Below are 20,425 nucleotides of genomic sequence, written 5' to 3'. Positions count from 1 at the left end.
TAACAGTTGTGCTCATTAAAAACAACTTCACACTTATTATCTTTACACAACTTATGAATAGACAATAAGTTTATATTGAAATCAGGGACCGCAAAGACATCAAACAAAATCAATGAATTAGACAAATGTAAATTCCTAATTTTGTTAATTTGGGCAGAAGACCCATTTAGGTGACTAACTTTCAAATTTAATTTTGAAACATCAATTGAATCATGAAGTAATGACTCAGAAGTAATCATGTGCTGACTAGCTCCTGATTCAACAACCCATTTCGAAAGATTGGAATTTAAAAAAGAATTGCATGAAATACCTGCCATATTGGCATTAACAGATGACCCATCCAATCGTTGCTTATTGTCACCAATGAGACTAAGAAACTTAACATATTGTTCACTTGTTAGATAATGACAATCAGAAGCACTAGAACCAGAAGATTCAGGTTTAAAAACATATTTAAGATCAGAACTACTATTAACAGAAAAACCTTTTGACTGATTATTATACTCAGACCTTGGTTTATAATCTTTGGGATATCCAATTATTTTGAAACATTTTTCTATAGAATGACCCTTTAAACCACAATTCTTACATTGAGGAACTGGGCCCTTAGATTTAGTTTTCTTTTGATCAACAAATTTAGACAGAAAAGCTGAAGAAGTGTTCTTATTGTTAGAACTTAATAGATTTGACCCATGTTTTTATTAGACTCTTCATGAGACACCAAAGAGAAAACATTTTTAACAGATGGAAGAGGATCCATTAATAAAATGTGACTTTTAACTTGATTGTAGGACTCGTCTAAGCCACTTAAATACTGCATTAGCTTCATTAATTTTGAATGACTATTATAACTAGCAGAAGCTTCACATGTGCAATCAGTTATATTAGTTAAGCCATCAAATTCTTTCCAATAAGAATCCAGTTTATTAAAATAATCTGACAAAGACAAACTGCCCTGAACAAAGGAGTTAATTTTCTAATGTACATTAAAAATGACAGACCCATCAGCTTTATGATAAGTTTCAAATAACTCTGCCCAGACTTCTTGAGCACTCTCAGAACAAGCATGATTAGCATATATATTTTCAGAAATGGACCCAAGAATCCAAGAACATGTAAAAACATTAGCTCGTTCCCATTTGGATGCTTTAACAGGATCATTAATAGGTTTGGTCACAGTTCTATCAGTAAAACCGAGTTTGTTTCGAGCTTTTAAAGCTCTAATCATGGAACTACGCCAAACTATGTAATTCTCAGTTCCTAATAGTTTGAAGTTAATGACACTAGTAACTTCATTATCAGAAGGATGCACATAAAGAGGATCATCTATATTAACAACAAAATCATTTTTACTACTACTAGAAGACTCATCAGTTGGATTGGCCATAATCAACAATTAATCAACAGATCAAGAAAAAAATACAGTAAACTGCAATGACCAAGTCCAGATGATATCCATAGTATGTTGGGATCCAGGACCGTCAAAACAGAAAGAACAAATCAACAATCAAAAAAATAACTGGTGTACTCAAGACACCAGGATCTCCAACAACTATACTAAGAATAAGATGTAGAAGGGAACAAGATACTCTTACAAAGGTCCGATTAGACACCTTGAAGAACAATACATTTTTACAGATCGACTCTCGTTATTCCGTTCCCTCTAGAGTTAAACGGTGACAAAATTCGTTCTCTAGAGAGTTATTTCAGAACACAACCGAGATTAATCGACCAAGAAGAGATCCACCATGGTTCACCAAAGGAAACACCAAATTAGTCTAACACCAACAATAAATCTCCATAGAATCTGAAAAAAGAACACAAAACTCACAGTAACCGAGATCTTAACTGAACAAGAAACAAGAAGAAGGATTCGACTTAGGGTTTTGAAACCCTAGATCGGAATCAACATCAAACCTTCACAGATTCAGACAAATACTTAGAGATTTTTTGAAAGACTCTAAACAACTCAGATAAGAAAGAACAGGGACGATTAAAAAAATGAAAAAGAAAGGAAAATGAATTGTACCTCTTCAAAGCAACGCTAATGACCGATTGAAAACGCAATTGAAACACTATGCTTTGATACCATGAAAAAACTTTGAACACAATTCTTTCCCAACATCATCAACCCTTATATCATTAGAAGATTAAGAGTCAGAAGGTTAACATCAACATATAGAGAAAACCTCACTACAATAAGCCTACACTACTCTCACAATAATTCACACTACAATGATCTATAAAAAACATCATCAAGATCGATCAATACATAAAAAACCCTAACTATTATGAACTGTGTATACGAGAGAAAATAAGCTTTGTGAAACTAAGTGAATGAAGTTGCAACAGCTGATAACACCACTATATAGCCGGGTCAAGGATGACCCGAAGACCCGCGTAGAAACCCATCTGAGAAACAACAAATAACAACTTGCACCCTTCAAAACAAGTAACTAAACAATATACACCCTCAACTTCAAAATGTTAGTTTGACAAAATAAAAATCTTATTAATTTTAACACCCTTCATCATACTCATCACTAGCAGAAGTACCAAACCTTAACCACTAAAATGGCCATAGAGAACAACTTTGTAATTGCCACATGCTTCTAATTCTTCAATAGCACACTTAGACAATGACTTTCACCAATGTTTGTGTAGACTTTGATTCCGTATGTTTATCCACAAACTTAGACAACAAAATGCTAGTAAATAGGGATACTTTCATCATAATTTAGTTCTTTCATCATGTTTTGAAGGTCATATATGAAAAATTCCTCACTCTCAATAATATCAAAATAGTTTATTAGTTTACATGATCGTTGATATAACTTTTTCCTGAGAACACAGTGAAAATCCTACAATGATGCATATTTATATCGAAGATGTTATGATATCCTCCTATAAAAAACAATAAATAAATATACATGGACCTACTTGTGAGAAGAAAAATGACATCTACGTCAGGTTGTTCTAAGAGACCAAACATGTTCCAAGAGAGAATTCTAGGAAAGGAAAAGGCAATAATCTCTCATGTGCGCCGCTCATGGGGAGAGTTAACGGGTTACAGGAAACAATGGTCAGACTAAGGGACCAAGGGTGAAAATGAACAAAGAAGTAGGGACCAAAAGTTTACCTCAATCTTAAAGACTAAACCTACAAGATTTTCGAAAGCTCAAGGACAATTTCTATAATTTATTCCTAAACTTATGAATTAAAATAGGATAAATATATATCTATTTTATACCGACATCCTAAAAAAATCTACATTCTTTTAGATATTCCTTTTGGAACACTTGTTAAACTTTGTGCAAATGTTATATAACGAAGTCTGTTTATATCTGATGGCTGATATTTTTGTTGACTACTTGCACGATTATCTAGTAAGATCTCATGCAGGATTCTATTCATGTGACCAATTCTTCACGGGGCCCCTATTAATACAGCTGTAACCTGTCTCTTTTAAGTTTGTCCCCATCGTACAGGGGCGTTGATAGTTGATACGGTGGCACCACCACCTTTTACAGTCACAGAAAGCGACGGATCACGGTGGTTCCATAACATCCATTGTCATCCATCCAAAAAAAAAAAAAGATAACCAAATCTATCTTAATTATCTTCCTAATTAAGATATAAACAATTACCATATACTATATGATATAACAACATCATCCTCTTCTCTATTTCTTTAAGCTACTTCCGAACACGAACTAATTAGTCCCAAAGTGTAGAGAAACTTTTCCGATCTAGTTCTAAACAAATGACTCAAAGAAAACCTCCCTGTTGGGGGTGAATTAGGGTTCGAGTTCTTCACCATTGACACGCTGTCTTCCTTCACTTTAAGTATGCACTCACCAATTTCACTTCGAACTGCTTCAATTGTCTCACTTTTAACCTCATCTCCAGATGAATCCATCACATAGAATGTGTTTATAGCCTTTGATCCTCTCGTTGTCACCTCTGCACTCGTGACTGAAAGCCCGTTTTCTCTAAAGATCCGAGTCACATCCGATAAAAGCCCCACCCTGTCTTCCCCACTTAGCTCTAGCCTCACCCCCTGTATATATATCACAAACATTTGTTACATACTGCATTTGACATGCGACAAAAATTAAAGCTTTTTGTATCACCCAAAAAGGTGGAAGACTTTATTTTCATAATAAAAAAAAAAATAGCTCTAGAAAGTTTGTATTTACCTCTGAAATCCGCCTCTTGATAGCTGCCTCAAGGCAATGAATCACACGTTGCCTCTCGGCTTCCGAACTAATCGGGCATCCATCTGTATGCCGTATGTAAAATTCCTTAAACAACGCAAAAAACACAACATATTAGAAAACAAAATCCCATGATCAAATTAATGTTTTTCTAGAAGCTTTAAAAGGATACCTGAGAAGCTTCAGCTCCTTCGGCGATGATGGTGGCATGAAAGACGACATATTGCATGTCAGTCAGTGTACAAACCACATCAAACAGTAACTTAGGTCTATCGCGACACCTTGCATTAACGACAGTATACCCTTTTTCACTAAAGTTTTCAACTGTCACTAAAGGTTTCTCATTGTTGGAGATTGTAGATAGATCAGAATCAGACCCATCTGTATCGTAATCCCTATCTGCATACATCAGTTGATGGAGCCTTCTTTGGGTATGGGTCGACCCGAGGGAAACCGCGGTTTGGGCGCCCCGTTTATCTTTATCGCCTTTTAAAATGGAAACAAGAAGGTGTTTGATTTTAGTGAGTCGATCGGGATCTTCAACCGGGAGTCGGGTCGAGTTATCGGTTATGTAAACAATTGAAGCCATTCTTGAATTATGAGTCCAGATTTCTGCAGCTACAACATTGCATTTTAGGTCTGAAAGAACTGCAAAGATTTCAGAAAGTAAACCGGGTCGATCACGCCCGGTTAACTCGATGGTGGTGTGTTGCATGGCTGATTGGACCCCGACTGAACCCCTTAACGATCTGAAACTGCACCCTCTTGGTCCAAGTGACTGCAACACATAACATTCTAGATTCAATGTTTGACTTTTTTTGACTTCCAATCCTAAAGTTTGTTGGGTTAAAAATGTGTAAACATAGAAGTACTAAGTCGACATGACAGCTCTTTTACATTAAAGAACATAACATGGGTTTTTGTACTGATGTTTGGTGTTTCAGAAAAATTGTCTTCATTCCAACACGAGATGTAAAGAAAAAAAAAAAAGTTTGTTTCTTGATTTTTATACCAAAAAGAAACAAGATAAAGCAGTCATGAACGCTAGCCACACGAATGGATAGAACGTGTGTGTGGCTTTTAGTAGCAACATATTCGATAAAGAACATGATAAGAATCTTGAATCAGAAAGTGAAATTCAGAGGATTTGGTGAAAGATTTAATCTTTTTACCTGTTGGATTCGATCAGCAACATTATCTTCTGTCAGCTTATTTCCATACTGATCAGTAACGTGAAACACTGCAAAGAAAATGAAAAACATCATCTTTTTAATTATAAATTGTTAAAATCAGTGAAATTTAATTTGGATTTAAGGCATTAAACTTGTGAATTACCATCCATAAACCATTCGCCATCTGAAGAAATGTAAGCTCTTTTGATTAGTATATTCAAATCGGTCAAAACCTGAACCACTTCTAACAAGCTCCCTCGCTTGTTGGCACTGTCAACCTACCAGATAAACAGAAAGTATTCACATAAACTTTGAATTCCTTTGTATTTGAAGAACATTGAGTTGATTAATTCAGTTATACCTTAATCAAGGTGGCTTTTCTGTCTGTGATGTTATCGACAGTAACCCTACAAACGCATATACAGAACTCGTCAAGAAAGATACAAAGAGTCGCCAATTCTTGAAATTACCCCAATTTAGCCAAGAATCGTTCATCAAAATCAAGCAATTGCCTCGTAAATTGAATGAATAAAAACGATTCATATACATCAAACGTAACTACAACGATTCAGGCCACACATTGTACGGAAAAACCAATGGCTAAATCGTTCAAATGCACGATTTGAAGCCGGAAAAGCGTAATTACAAGTTAAAGACGATTCAATTAAGTTAATTTTGATAAGGCGACAAACCCTAAATCAAATTGAAGAGGATAATAAGTGAGATTTTCTTACCTGGGTGGATGCATACGATTGAGAAGCTTGGCAAATTCCTGATCGACATTCAACGAAGGAGACCAACAATCCATTTTCTTGAATTGTAAAGCAACAACGATAGTTCTAGAGAGACAATGAAGAAAATCAAAGTTTAATTTGGCGAATCTTGAAACACTTGTTTGTGGGTCTCAAGTATGCGTTACGTATGAAATTCTAGATAAAGAAACGAGGAGGGGTGAAGGGGAATGATTGTGGATGTGTGATTAGATTGTATGGAGTTCTACTCGGAGGGACATACACGCAGATAAGAAAAAAGCAGGAGGAGGAGGAGGAGGCGGAGAAGGAGGAGACGGCGGAAGAGCGCAGGGGAAGTAGACGACTACTACTGCTCTCCCTTTGTGTCTGCACAACTTCGCTCACTCGCCAGATAGGTATGATAATAATAAATCTCTTTATATTAGATGCTGTAATCTATACAAAATGTTTAGACTTATATAGTAAATTTATATTAAATGCCATCTAAAAAGATTTTTATAGAGTTTGAGAGAGGATGAGAAGTTAGTATATATATATATATATATATATATATATATAAGGTTAGGTTATTTTGTTTTCACTATCTATTGTGTGCATGTATGACTGATTTTGGACCAATCATTTTAGTTATTTTAAGAAAGTAATTAATGCATATTACATGTCAAAGATATACTCCCTCCGTCCCATATTAATAGTCCATGTTTCTATTTTGGTTTGTCCCAAAATAATTGTCTACTTTTAAAAATAAATACATCTTTTACCATAATACCCCTCATTATTAGTTAAATTACCATATAATTAAATGCAACTATCATAGAATTAAATGCAACAGAAGGGTAAGACTATCATTTCCTTTAATAAAGTTAATGGTAATTAATGTTTTCTTAAACTGTGTGTTTTTTGTCTATGGACTATTATTTTGGGACGGATGGAGTAATAGGTATTAATTACATCTTCAGCATTTAATAAACATTAATTACTTTCTTAAAATAATTAAAATGATTGGTCCAAAATCAATCATACAGACACACAATAGATAGTGAAAACATTTGAACCTAACTCTCTCTCTCTCTCTCTCTCTCCCTATATATATATATATATATATATATATATATATATATATATATATATATATATATATATATATATATATATATATAAGTTGTGATAAATTTGAACAGTAAACTGATTAATTTATCACCAAAAATGATCCCTGTAATGTTTTAGCTCTTTTAGTGGTCCAACCTAATTTATTTGGAGGGGGTTTTTGGAAAGTTGATTTATTTAGGGGGTTTGAATTTTTTTTTCTGAAGGTTACGTGGTCTGCTTTAAGCAGTCGGTGATACTAATTGTTCATTGTGAACACGTATTGTTCCCACCGCTACTTTCAGTTTGTTCCTTCCATGTAACCATCCACCGCCTTGAATCTCTCACCGCCTCGCACCTTCCTATATTTCACATTCCATCTTCAGTCTTCTCTCATATGCATCTTCCAGCGATTTCTCTGATTTCAGTCGATGGAACCCTCCCGAGTTCTACAGGGGAACATCGTCAATAAGGAAGATGAACCTGTTGCTGCTTGGATTTTGCGTAAGTTGTCTCTTTCTTCTATTTGATTTTCAATTTTTGTCTGTTGTTGTTTGGATTTTGAGTACGTTGACTCTTTCTTCTATTTGATTTTCAATATTTGTTCGATCGCATTAGCATGAACACCTAGGTTGGAGCCGAATGTGTCTTCCAAACGAATACGAAGGAATTTCTCAATCTGAGCCCTAAATAAAACCCGAGTATAGTTGCAGTTTGCCAAGTTGCTACCGGGACAGATCGAAGAATAAGAGAAAGGAGGAGGTTGTACAGTGGTTTAGAAACAAATAGGTTTCTAACACAATACTCCACCGCATGAATACTTGGGTAGCTTTTACCCACCGCCTCTCTCATCTAATATATCCATTTGCGTACTGCTCCTTAAGTAAGATGACTTTTCTCCGATTTCTTATTTAACGAGCGTGTGTCCCTTAATCGCCAATGATTTTAGTCCGTTTTCCGTCCATGAATTTTGTTTTCTTTGTTGCAGTCGGAGTGAAGCTCCTTGTCACCGCCATTGAAATCCAGCGAAGTGTGCACAAGGTCTCTAACTGCAGAGTTGCCGTCTATACTACTTTTAATGGAGCATCTATCATCTGTTACGTCTTTTGACGACCTAACGGCGTCGACCCTTTCCTTTTGTTTAGGCATCAACCTGTGCTGAAAGATAACGCGATAAACCCAACGGTTCTCGACCGCTTCCATCTCTACTTCATTTGAATTTCTTCTTCCCATGATGTAAAAGGCTTGTATTCTTAAATCTAATTACATCCTATAACATAATATTTGTTTTAATTTTGATCTTAACTGGCTTAAATTATGTGCTTTGTAAGATGGAAATAGGTAAGTAACAATAGGTTTCGCATGCTTGGTGATTTTCAAAATGCATAGCAAGTGTTCGATGGATTGCCTCAATGAAACCACTCAAGGTGATATTAGTTTAATTGATATTTCATAATAGGGATCCAATACATCAATGTCAATTTGCTTTAGTTGTTATATCTTTCTCCTTACAAGTAAATGAGGAAACTCGAGAAGTGAAACGAAGTAAATTTATCGATTACCTAATTGCAGGTAAGACTACAGTCATCAGTTATCATGCATTGAAACTAGAGACAATTTCAAAGTAGATAGTTGTTGTAGGCAATGGCTACATTGGAGTTGATTCCAGTGATGTCTACATAACAATAATATAGTACAACTTTATGAATAACTTTATAATTTTACATAGGTGGCATTTGTAGAAGCTTTACATCAGTTTATGCCTGGATTTGATCCTGAAATTGGGAAATTGGCTCAAAGGGCACTTATAAATCCTAGATAGAAGACCCAAAAGATACATCGGAGGTGGCTATCATGATCTAGAACTATATAAATAAATTTCAGATTAATCTTTATAATTGTATATTTTTATATATCATGTGTTTGCAAATATATTTTACCTTTGTGAATTTATATTTCTTACAGGTAAATGCTACTCTTAATGCAACTGGAAGAGCTCCATTCACAGAAGGTGTTGGTCTTGAGAGTGTAATCAAAAATCAAAGCCATATTAGCGCAAGCAATAACATACAACAAATTGACAATCTACAAAGCAGTTTAAAAGCGAAGAGTGTGGAAATATTACATGTGGACTTGGTCTTGCTGAGTGTTTATCATGTTTGGAGAGAAATAAGAGATTTTGGTTAAGAATTTATCTCATAATCCTACTTTATGTTACATAATTGATGTTAAAAAAATTAGACTCAATTTGTTAGGTCTTAAGGTCGGAGAGATTGGTTGAATATAAAGTTAACTAAAACAACTACCTTTCAAAAAACAAATCTGAAAAAATAAATACCTTTCGACCCATGCGAAAGCATGGGTTCCTTCACTAGTATATATATTAAAGTTGTGAAGGAAAAGAACAGTAAAATTGGCATACTTTGTCCACCTTTGGTCCCTTAATTTACATATCTGGTCCCTCTACTTCTTTAATTAATTTATATCATATCCTTTTGTTTGTCTTCTATTCCGTTACTTTAATTTATTACTTTCTTTTCTTTGTTTTGATTAATTTAAGGGTTTCCGCTCCACCGCTTTCACCAGATTCTCGATTGTTCTTCACCCTCTCATATTCTCTTCATTCTTCCTTTTGGGATAGTCACGTTTAGTCCACCGCCTTACGATCCAACCAGTCGATCTGCTTCTTCTTGATCCTTCATAACCGCCTTCGCATCAAGTTAGCCTTTCCTTGCATCTGTGTTTCTATTTGTTAGCTATGCACCTCCGCCACCCTTTTCACTTTTGGTCCAGACCACTGAAGAGGACTTTGGAGCAGGTAAGCTTCCTCCCAACGGATACATGACGAGAAAGTCTCATTTTTTCCTCTCTCGCATCTTCTACACTTTCTCTTCTTCCCACAACTTCTTTTTTATTAAATTAACTGAGTTGGGTTTCTTCCACACAACAAGACCGCCATGAACGATCGACCCTTTCGAGGAATTGTCTTCATGTGTGCCACAATCTGGATTTTCAGGCTTCTGCTGAAGCCTTCGCTGGTAAGATTTTCCATATGAAGGGTTGATTCATAGAAGGTTGTCGCTTCTTCCCTATTTTTCTTGAGTTTTCATCTATGATCCTTGATTTTCAGTTGTTGATTCCTTCAATCAGGTGAATCTTCTCTATGACAGCTTAGTTGAGTTCTGTACACCAGAGATTTGGCCGACTGTTTTTTTTTTTAATATTTTCATTATATCTCCACATATGATGCTTTATGATGTCTAAGAATCAGTTTTTTTTCCCAAGGTAATATCACATTTTTCTTGAATTTCTTTGGTTTCTTGCACACAAGTTGTTTTGATGCATTGTCTGTATGTGTATTCTAATGCAACCGTCGTATGAGCGCCATGAATGAAACTCCCAAGTAGAAATTGCACAGACTCACTCTTCCTAACGGTCTCTGTGTTGCCACCGAGTCTAATCTAGCCTCCCAGACGGCTGCCGTTGGGGTATGGATTGATGCAGGGTCATAATTTCAGATGGAAGGGAACAATGGGGTTGCTCAGATATATTGCATTGCAGAACTCGAGTTTTGATGAGACATTGATCAATCGTGAGCGTGGTATTATTCTACATAAGACGGAAGAGGTTTGTGTGTTTGCATTCTTATTTGCCTTGATTCATTTTGGTTTGTAGGCTAAGATTAGAATTAACACCTAGTTCCAGCTACAACTATAGGATAATCATGTATCAGCTGTTTTACTGATTGTATATGTTATTTCAGATGAGAGCACAAACAGAAGAAGTAATCTTTGATCATTTGCATTCTACTGCTTTCCAATACACCCCCCCCCCCTTGGAAGGACCATTCTTGGACCTACTGAAAACATCCAGAAGATAACTTAAGATTACATTTCAACCCACTATGAAGCTCACAGAATGGTATCCAACTCAAACTTTAATCTTTCTACAAACCATTTTAGTATGATGTAAAAATATAAGTTTCTACTCTTTTTATCTGTCACAGGTAATTTTAGCTTCTGGGACTATTAAACATGTGAAGCGATTAAGGAGCGAAACATGATTTGGGAGTATATGCTTACACTGTCCGGTGGTAATGGAAAGATAGACAAAGACCGAACTTTCTTAGATGGAGAAGAAGTAAGTATTTAGTTTACAAGTTTCTAATGATTAGTTTTCACAAGCCTTATGTTTTTTTTTAAATTTTAACTGACCTAAAATCGTAAATATGTGAAAACTATTTTTTTTTTTGTTTTTGTTTTTTGTTTTTTTTTTTGTATTTCAGCAGATGTGAAAATGATTCTGACATTAAAATAGGACATTTTAAACAAATCAATTGAAAAGGTCAATTATTGTTGAAGGTGTGGACTTTGTTGTTGCACTTACACATTTGAACTGCTAAACATTAAAAACTAAATATTTTAAAAATTATATCGTCTTCGATTGTAACGACCCAATTTTCACGTCCAAAAATTTCGTTTTTTTAAAACATTACTTTAGAAACATTAATAATTAAAAACATTGTTTGATCAAACCACATCACAACGTAAACCATGTCTAAAAGCCAAATCATACAGTCATTCGAAATATCAGAGTATAAATCCCAGAGGAATCTCGTAAATGCGGAAACCAGTGTGTGTGTATGATGTGCCGCTACCGCGCTAGCTCCTTCCCCTTCGATGAAGAGGTACCTGAAACCAAAACTGTAAACTGTAAGCACAAAGCTTAGTGATTTCCCCCGTAATACCTCATACCATGCAAGCATACAACATTCAGCTAGGAGTTACGGGCGTCGCCCACACTCATGAAGATACGGGCCCTGCCCACACTTTGCTAGCCGGGAGATACGGGCCTCGCCCACACCCTACTATCTGGGAGATACGGGCCTAGCCCACACTTCATTCTCGGAGAGATACGGGCCTTGCCCACACTCAACCGCTAACTCATAATATACAAGTATCACACAGACAACAAGTATAGACAACTCTATCATACTGACACATATATCATAATTAACTAAACCAAGAGATACGGGCTCGGCCCACACTCTAGTGCTAACATCTCGTCTACACGGGTCGGCCTTGGTGCCTTAGACCCGTTCCTACTGGAAGGAAACTCACCTCGAAATAGCGGCTGGTCTGTGTGGGAATTGACTGTCTGCTGCTGCTGCTGCTCCGGAAATCCTCTGGCTATAATTCCCACAAAACACTCAATCAAACACCGCTAACTGACCCTCGGGTAAATTGACCATTTTATCCTTGATCAAGTTAAAAGTCAAAGCCAGAGTCAACTTTCAGTTGACCCGACTCGCCGAGTTGGCTCCCCAACTCGTCGAGTCCTTATCCAATCAATTGTCCTGCAACCCGTCTCTACTCGTCGAGTTGGGCGTTGACTCGACGAGTTCTCCTTCTAAACTGATATCCAAGTCCTTCATCCTACTCGCCGAGTTGTATGAACAACTCGCCGAGTTCATCTTCATCCGATGAACAATTTATGCTGTGACTCGCTGAGTTGTATGAACAACTCGCCGAGTTTGTTCTTGATCTAAGAAGATTGCCTTGAACTCGCCGAGTCAGGGCGTTGACTCGCCGAGTTCCTTCATGGGTGAGTTCGGCTACCAACTCACCGAGTCCACCCAGGACTCACTACTCAACTCGACACAACAAAAAGGGGACAAACTCGGAGACTCGAGACCAGACTCGCTGAGTCAGATGAGCGACTCGTCGAGACTGTTTCATGCAATAGCCATATACGCGTTTTTGCTCGAATCTATTCCATGCCATTCATAGATCTGGGCTCCTAGGGCCTGGTTTACACATAAAGTTTCCAACTTTACGTGTAGATCATCACCAATAAAGGTTCTAAGGCTCAAAGTGCACCAAAAGGGGTAGATCTAGGGCTTGTGTGCAATATGACTCCATAAAGGCAGTAGATCCAAGCTCCAGGGACTGAATAGGGTCTAGATCTAAAGACTAACAACCTGAATCAACCAACAATGCACAACCAAGCTTGGGGCATGGTTTAAGAAGGACTTTAATGGAGTAATAAGCGTAGAAACAGAGGGAAAACGAGTTATACCTCAAAGAAATTACTGAGAGAACACGAAGATGCTTGGCTTCCTTCCCTTCCTCTTGATCTACTCCTCTTCCTTCTCAAAATCTTCAAGAAAACACACTAAAAAGCCTCAAACTCACAAGAACAAGGGCTAGAATGTATGGAGAGCTTCTGAGGGTGAAGGGGGCGGAGTTGGGGTGCAAATGGTCGGTTTAAATAGGGTGCAAACCCTTGGAAATTAGGGTTTCATCAGACAGCGCGGACTCGCCGAGTCCATAATATGGACTCGCCGAGTCGCCAACTTAACCGCGTCCCAAGTCCCGTCTCTACTCGGCGAGTCGGGCCTCCAACTCGCCGAGTCCAAGGCCAATAATACAAAATACTCAGATAAATCTTACATACCAGGAACCAGGTGCTACATCGATTCAATAACATCAGGGCCAATATTTTATTTTTCACGTTTTCATATCCACATGTATTTTTTTTTATGTTCCTTTTCACACGTCTGCAATTTGTTTTTGTTGTCTATTCTACATATGTGATTTAATACAAAATGCTTATCAATAGTTGTTGGCTACAAAGAATTTATGACACAATCATGGAGATGAGGTACCATAATACATGGTCTTAAAGACATGAGGAACCAAGATTTACAACCGATGATTGCAAACAGGGAATGTATGTCTATTTGGATTTTCATATCAGCAATGATGAAATGCAGTTACTCAAATGATAATGAAAATAGATTTTATAGGAACAAAAAAAATCACTGGCGGTAAATAAAGTACTTGGAGCTGATGACACAAATGTTCAAAAAGTTACACTTGCCAAGGCTATCTCTAGCAGCGGTCAGCAAAACAAAAGGCTTGGGTAAACACTTAATAAGCAATGACATCACCGAACTACTAATATTAGCAACTCATACATTTTGATTCTTCTTTAGTGGAATAATATGGTAAATGTGTTATTTTGTTTAGACCAAGCATTTTTTTTACTTCTTTTTTTTTGTTGGGAGATAAGCTTTTATCATATATAATTTATTTCGTAGTAATTTGCAAGGAAAGCCAATGGAAACACCCGTTATGTCTATATTATCTCTATTGCAAAATTTGAAATAATTGTGACCTGTGAGCACATTATTAAATTTTAATTTATTTTCATTGTCTTTTTTGGTTACTAAATCCGTAGTAATAAATCTGTGCAGAAACTAACATTCATTATGTTTGCAGTTTTAATTTTGGATTTATGTTTTAATTGAACTGGGGATTTAATTCAAATTACAAGTGACCATATCGACCCTCTCTGCAGCCGGGTAAGTAATTAGTAACTTCACTTCACGTCTATTTTGTTTTATAGATTTACGGTTACCAATTTTGGTTTATATTGTTTTCAAATCCCCTGTTCACGATGTACGTTGTTTATGTTCAGTACTTCAAGGAACTAAAAGTGTCGGGGAATGGTGCATCAACATTGTTGCACATAGCGTTTCATGAATGTGAATCATATGGGGGCCAACTACTATAAGAGGGTTGATCAAGGAAAATCTCCAAGGACTGTCATTTGGATCATTTCATTGGTGTTGAGTGGTGGAGCATATCATATCTGCAAATATAGATTACTGGAATTCTTTAAATTGAAATTTTGATGGGTTTCACCATACCTAGAGGAGGGTAGAAGAAATTCAGTTCCTTACTTCAATTTTTTTTCTTCTGTGCCAATAAGGATCAGGTTGCTGTCCACCGCTTCTTCTTACTCTCTTCCGATTAAAAATCCCTAAAACCACCGCACTTCCCCATTTCTTCTCCTCACCGTCGATCCGCACTCAGTCTCCTCTGTCTTTTCCAGCCCTAAATTTGTTGACGGAATATCTGTCGATTTTATAGATCGTTCTTCCTTCGAAGTCGACACATAAATCCGTTTTCCCTCTTATCCCATCAAATATCTCTCTCCGTCGATTATCTATTGATTTTTGCTTCGTAGATGAAAATACAAATCAATTTACCAATGGTTGATTGACAAGTGGGCGCTCCCTTCGCCAGCCTACTAGCGACGTCTACCATGTTCACGTGAATGTATTATGCTTCCAAGAACATCGGCCATTGAGTTTCCCCCCCAAAATTAATCAAACCTCACTATCCAGTTTTTTCTTTCGTACCTTTCTACCTTGATAATCGATTCGTAAGCCCTAATCGGTTGAACTCTTTCTCCGATTTGAAGTTCGTGAATTTTAGAGGTGCGTTGTTGCTCACTTTTTTGTTTATTTTTTTATAACCAGACAACAAATTTGAGTAGAAAATTGGTTTCATAGACAAAACGTAACCACATTATACTCAAAAAGTCAAAATCGTCATTTGGAGTTGTACTTTGGTAGAGAGGTGTTCTTACAAAAACTTTATAAATAATTGTTGCTGCCGCACTTGCTATTTACTTTGCAAAACAAAGGGGTCATTATATTATAGCATAGTGCAACATATTTGTGTGTTTGTAAATGGGCGAAACGTACACAATAGCAACTTACTTTATTGTATCTACCAATTAGAACAATGTCCTATACTTCCACTCAAAAGCAACAACTTCCGACCCCCGCAACGCGGGGGTCACCTTTCTAGTTAGTATTAAATTTCGATTTCGTATTGGTATCGAAATGATACTAAATTCAGACATACGAGACGATATTTGAGGTATTCTAAAATCATAAAATTCAGGGTTTAGTATCGTCTGTATCGGTACTAGTACCGCAAAACCGTTACCGGTAATATTAGTTCGTCTGGTTGTTCGACTCGATACTCAGTATCGATTTTCTATCTATTTCGATATTTGGGATTTGCGAGTTGATACCAGTTTTGTCTCATGTTTATCCCTAATTTCAGATACCTATTTAAAACAATGACAAATGTTGATTTTTTATATCAGTAAACTATGAAGTATGAACTATTGAGAGGTGGCAAAGTGAAACATATATATTCGTTGGTGTAATAGAAGTACATGAGACCCAGGCGTGATTGGATTGACAAGGGGTTGAGGTGGATCTGAAATGAGGTTAAGGTAAGTAAAGTTCTGTTAAGTGGGAAAGGCGGAGCCTATGTTTAAAGGAGGAGACCGAGATAGACATGTCGTTTTCTCTCTCATTGGCATGTTTTTGCCATTTCATACTCGTTGAGTTGGACAACGCGAGATGGAACTCGACAATTTGAGTGGAGCTCGACACCTCTCCTCCAAGGACTTATGGTTATGATTTATGGAATGTTTGACATTTATAAGAGTATGTAACCGTTTGTAGTTTTAATTACTGATTTTTGATCAAACCATCATAATGATTTGATGTTGTTTTTAACATCATTCTATATTAGACTAAATATAAATATTAGTTAGGAATAAAGGTGCATTGCAAATATAGATTGAATATATGACCAAGTTGTGTTCATTATATTAAAAAAAATAAAGGACTATGATAATAATTGCATGATGGTACTTAAGAAAAAAAACAAAATTAGTTATTTTCTATATTAGAACCATCAGAAAGGTAAAATGGACATTTTTGTTTAAAAATTAAAATAGGAATTTGCAGATTTATTGGGATACATGCAAATTCGCTTCTCGTCTATCCACTAAGATTAAGATCGGTATAAACTTACAAATCTGATTATTGGGAAGAAGAATATGAGAATGAGAATGAAATACATTTTTGAAGAATAAGACATGAATTACAAGTGTATAACTAACATTCTATGACAATAACTTTAACATAATTGAACAAGACATGAATTACAATTGCATAACTAACATTTTTGAGGAATAATTTATCATTTTTGAAATAATAAGACATTCTTAAAGAATAAGACATAAAATAAAAGAAGAACGCAAATTACAAGTACATAATATGATGTTATCGTAAGAATAAACATAATTTATAATACAAATCTAAAAAAATCATGGTAATGGACATAGATTACAAATGTATATATGAAAATCTCATGAGAATGAAAGAACAGAAGAAAAAAACATAAATTACAAGTACAATGGTTCGATTTGCAAGTATGCTATTTTCTTTCCTCTAAGTATTTATTGTATTCTTATAAAATATTCATTCTTCTCTATAAATTTTGATGGGAATATTGATGTTGTTTTTTACGGTTGGAAAGCTAAACATTTAGAGAGAAAATGGTGGTGGTTGGTGGTGTTTATGGCAGACAATGATGGAGATACTGATGTTTGTAGAATTTTTTTGGTTTGTTTCACATATGAAACGAGAATGAGAAGACAATGTCGATCTCCATGGCTTATGTATATGTTGTCATGATTCCCTTCGGCGAGTGACCCAACAACAGAAGGAGGCAATGATGAATTGAATTCCAGAGGCATGAAGTTAAAGACCAGTTTATTTAATTAATTGATTTACATAATTGCAGGCTTTTAAATTAATTGGGTTTCATAATTGTAGGCTTTATTTTTGGTTATTTATTTACTTATTAATAATTATATGTTTGTTATTTTGGACCAAATGGCTTGTAGCCTAGGGTATTAGGTATTGGCGAAATGGTGACCCACAACCATAGGTTGAGGGTTCAAGTGTCTTTGGAGACAAAAGAAAAATAATAGTAAAAAGGTAGGATAGAGAGTGCATGTTCCGTTCTTATAAAATTGTTTGTTATTTTAGGATAATCAATTACTAAGTTGAAAATTTCTGAAATTATCTTATCAAATGATTGTGTAACGTCTCAAATTTTAAAACTATTTTTTTTTCATTTTTAAGTTAAAGGAAATCATACCATTTAATCATGAAGAGTAAACATCGCATTGTTTTGATAACATAAATCATAGTAATAAAATCATAAATGCAAAATATCTCAAAATCATAAAGCAGATGTAATGCAATCACGTCATGTCAATCCCCTTGATACCAGAAGTACCTTAAACATTTACACTTAAAACTATAAGCACAAAACTTAGTGAGTTCCCTATAATATCACATAAAACACAAGAAACTAAACATAATATTAAATGGTATGTGTTCCACTCATGTGAATGTTATGTGCCAATCATAGTCTTACATTCACTTTCGTTGCTATAGTCCACCTGCAGTCTTTCCTAGCTATGTGTCAAACATAGTCTTTCATATAAGTGTTATGTGTCAAACACAGTCTTTCATGCAAGTCACAAAAGACAAACAAACATAACATGACACTTAGGTTCCGTTTGATAGTTGTTGTCTGGAAAAGTGATGTCTGGGAAAGTTTTCTGACTGGAAAAGAAACCATGATGTTTGATTGTACATCTGCCAGAATGTGTTGAATGATGGAAAATGACCATATTAACTTGTTGTTATATATTGTGATGGATGGAGTTGTTGAATAATTATAAAAACATACATATTGTCATACAAAATCATTTTTTTAATCTTCAATAAAATGTCAATACATACTAACAGAAGATAAACGGGCAACAAGCTGCGCCACTATCCCTTTCTAGGTGGAAAAACTAATTCTTTTGAAAGCTACATCAGTGGATCTAGCAGATATAACATTAGAATGCATGACCCGTTGGAATCTATTGAGGATCTCAACTGCTATCAGAGTATCCCAGAAACCATAAGTCCAAAACACGAGGATATGTACGGTCATGCCTTTGCCTTGCCGAGACATCTGAAGCACCTGAAACAATAAGCTGAAACCATAAGCACAAAGCTTAGTGAGTTCCCCTAAAATACCCATACACACAACGATACAAATATAATCACAAACAACATACTATGGGTCCAATCAACCATCAGGTTGGAATACTCCAGGCCCTCAACCACCGGGTTGGAATGCTAACATACTATGGGTCCAATCATCCATCGGGATGGAATACCCCAGGCCCGTTGACTGACGCACAAAGCAGCCTAGTCTCACCGTATATAATGACAAATATGTCAGGTCAAATCAGCCATCGAGTTGGAATACCCCATGCCTAATCAACCTTCGAGTCCAGTCATCCATCCGGATGAAATACCCCAGGTTGGAATGCTAATATATATATATATATATATATATATATATATATATATATATATATATATATATATATATATATATATATATATATATATATATATATATATAACGTGTCCAGTCATCCTTGGGATTAAATACCCTCAGCCCACAACCATTGGGTTGGAATGCTCACAGGCTACGAGTCCAATCATCCTCTGGATGGAATACTCACGGCCCACAACCATCGGGTTGGAATGCCAAGGTCTATTGGCTCTCGCACAAAGCAGATAAGCCTCAACCACTAGTCAAACATGTGCACATATATCAACTAATCACATAACAGTCTATAGATAGACAAACCGATCTAACAGATCATAACAACATAGTAACATCCTATCTACCAGGATACTAATCTAACGGATCATAGCAACAAATAACATCCTATCTACCAGGATACTGATCTAACGGGTCATAACAGAATATAACATCCTATCTACCAGGATACTGATCTAACGGATCATACAATACACAAGCATATAACATATCAAGATATCAATCCAAAAGGGCCGACCTTGGTGCCTTCGACCCTTGAGTATAGTGAGGAAAACTCATCTCACACTATTGAAGTCCCGCGGATAAAACTCCAACTGCTGGTTGATAGATTCCCGATCTGTCAACATCAAACAACACCCAATTAATAATTAGGTTCCAAACCCAAGGTCCAACTCACACTCCAAAGGCCCAATAGTCAACCAGTGGACCAAAGCCCAACATATGGCCCAATTTTCCAAATTGGGCCCAGACCTCTACATGGTCTTACCCTAAGGCCCATCCATTTATTATACTCTAAACTCTTGGTATTCCCATGGCCCAATATCACATAATCATCAAGGTCTAGTTATGGCCCACCCATGGCCTAATTTTCTAAATTGGGCCCAAGTCCTTCACATAGGCCTTATCCTACTCATCCAATTATTTTGGTCCATTTACTTGTTCTTGGATAGCCCATCAATAGTCCAATCGCCAAAGCCAAATAGGAAGGCCCAACTCAAGGCCCAAAGTGAAATTAAGGTTTTCACATGAAATGATGATTAGGGTTAAGTTTTCCTACTTTACCCATTAAGGACTTAATCCATTAAGTCCAAAATTGACTTAGGTTAATTGAGAATGAT

At 36.1% G+C, this 20,425-nt stretch overlaps 1 protein-coding gene and 1 long non-coding RNA gene across 17 annotated transcripts; one reads left to right on the top strand and one right to left on the bottom strand.

Moving 5' to 3' along the window:
• Positions 1-3,598: 3,598 nt before the first annotated feature.
• On the bottom strand, positions 3,599-6,579 carry LOC145092073 (ACT domain-containing protein ACR4-like). The gene is made up of 7 exons (XM_079029962.1): positions 6,124-6,579; positions 5,751-5,796; positions 5,553-5,667; positions 5,390-5,457; positions 4,390-4,995; positions 4,200-4,304; positions 3,599-4,060 (listed from the first exon to the last, which is right to left on the bottom strand). Exons 1-7 carry the CDS (start codon positions 6,195-6,197, stop codon positions 3,692-3,694), a joined length of 1,383 nt encoding a protein of 460 aa, XP_078886088.1. The 5' UTR covers positions 6,198-6,579; the 3' UTR covers positions 3,599-3,691.
• Positions 6,580-7,516: 937 nt separating this feature from the next.
• LOC145092071 (uncharacterized) lies at positions 7,517-16,660 on the top strand. 16 transcript variants are annotated; one of them, XR_013702418.1, is made up of 13 exons: positions 7,520-7,731; positions 7,846-8,110; positions 8,216-9,072; positions 9,193-10,045; positions 10,179-10,265; positions 10,378-10,854; positions 10,991-11,148; positions 11,234-11,367; positions 13,849-13,959; positions 14,036-14,151; positions 14,511-14,593; positions 14,710-15,514; positions 16,195-16,660. It is a non-coding gene; the product is annotated as an uncharacterized LOC145092071 (long non-coding RNA). The 16 variants fall into 16 exon arrangements; XR_013702417.1 differs by having other exon boundaries at positions 10,358-10,854; XR_013702409.1 differs by having other exon boundaries at positions 7,521-7,731; positions 8,216-8,268; positions 8,373-8,463; positions 8,559-9,072; positions 9,193-10,854.
• Positions 16,661-20,425: the final 3,765 nt, after the last annotated feature.

This window comes from Lactuca serriola, chromosome 3, assembly GCF_051521515.1.
Source record: "Lactuca serriola cultivar US96UC23 chromosome 3, Lser_US96UC23_V15, whole genome shotgun sequence".
Lineage (NCBI taxonomy): Eukaryota > Viridiplantae > Streptophyta > Magnoliopsida > Asterales > Asteraceae > Lactuca > Lactuca serriola.
This window is presented reverse-complemented; position numbering and strand designations above follow the sequence as displayed.

Bases quoted from the DNA above. Each gene is read 5' to 3' on its own strand.
- LOC145092073 (XM_079029962.1), bottom strand. From the start codon at position 6,197: ATGGATTGTTGGTCTCCTTCGTTGAATGTCGATCAGGAATTTGCCAAG. The intron at 5,797-6,123 runs GTAAGAAAATCT...ATGCGTTTGTAG, and splicing joins AATCGTATGCATCCACCCAG to GGTTACTGTCGATAACATCA. The intron at 4,305-4,389 runs GTATCCTTTTAA...GCGTTGTTTAAG, and splicing joins AAGGAGCTGAAGCTTCTCAG to GAATTTTACATACGGCATAC.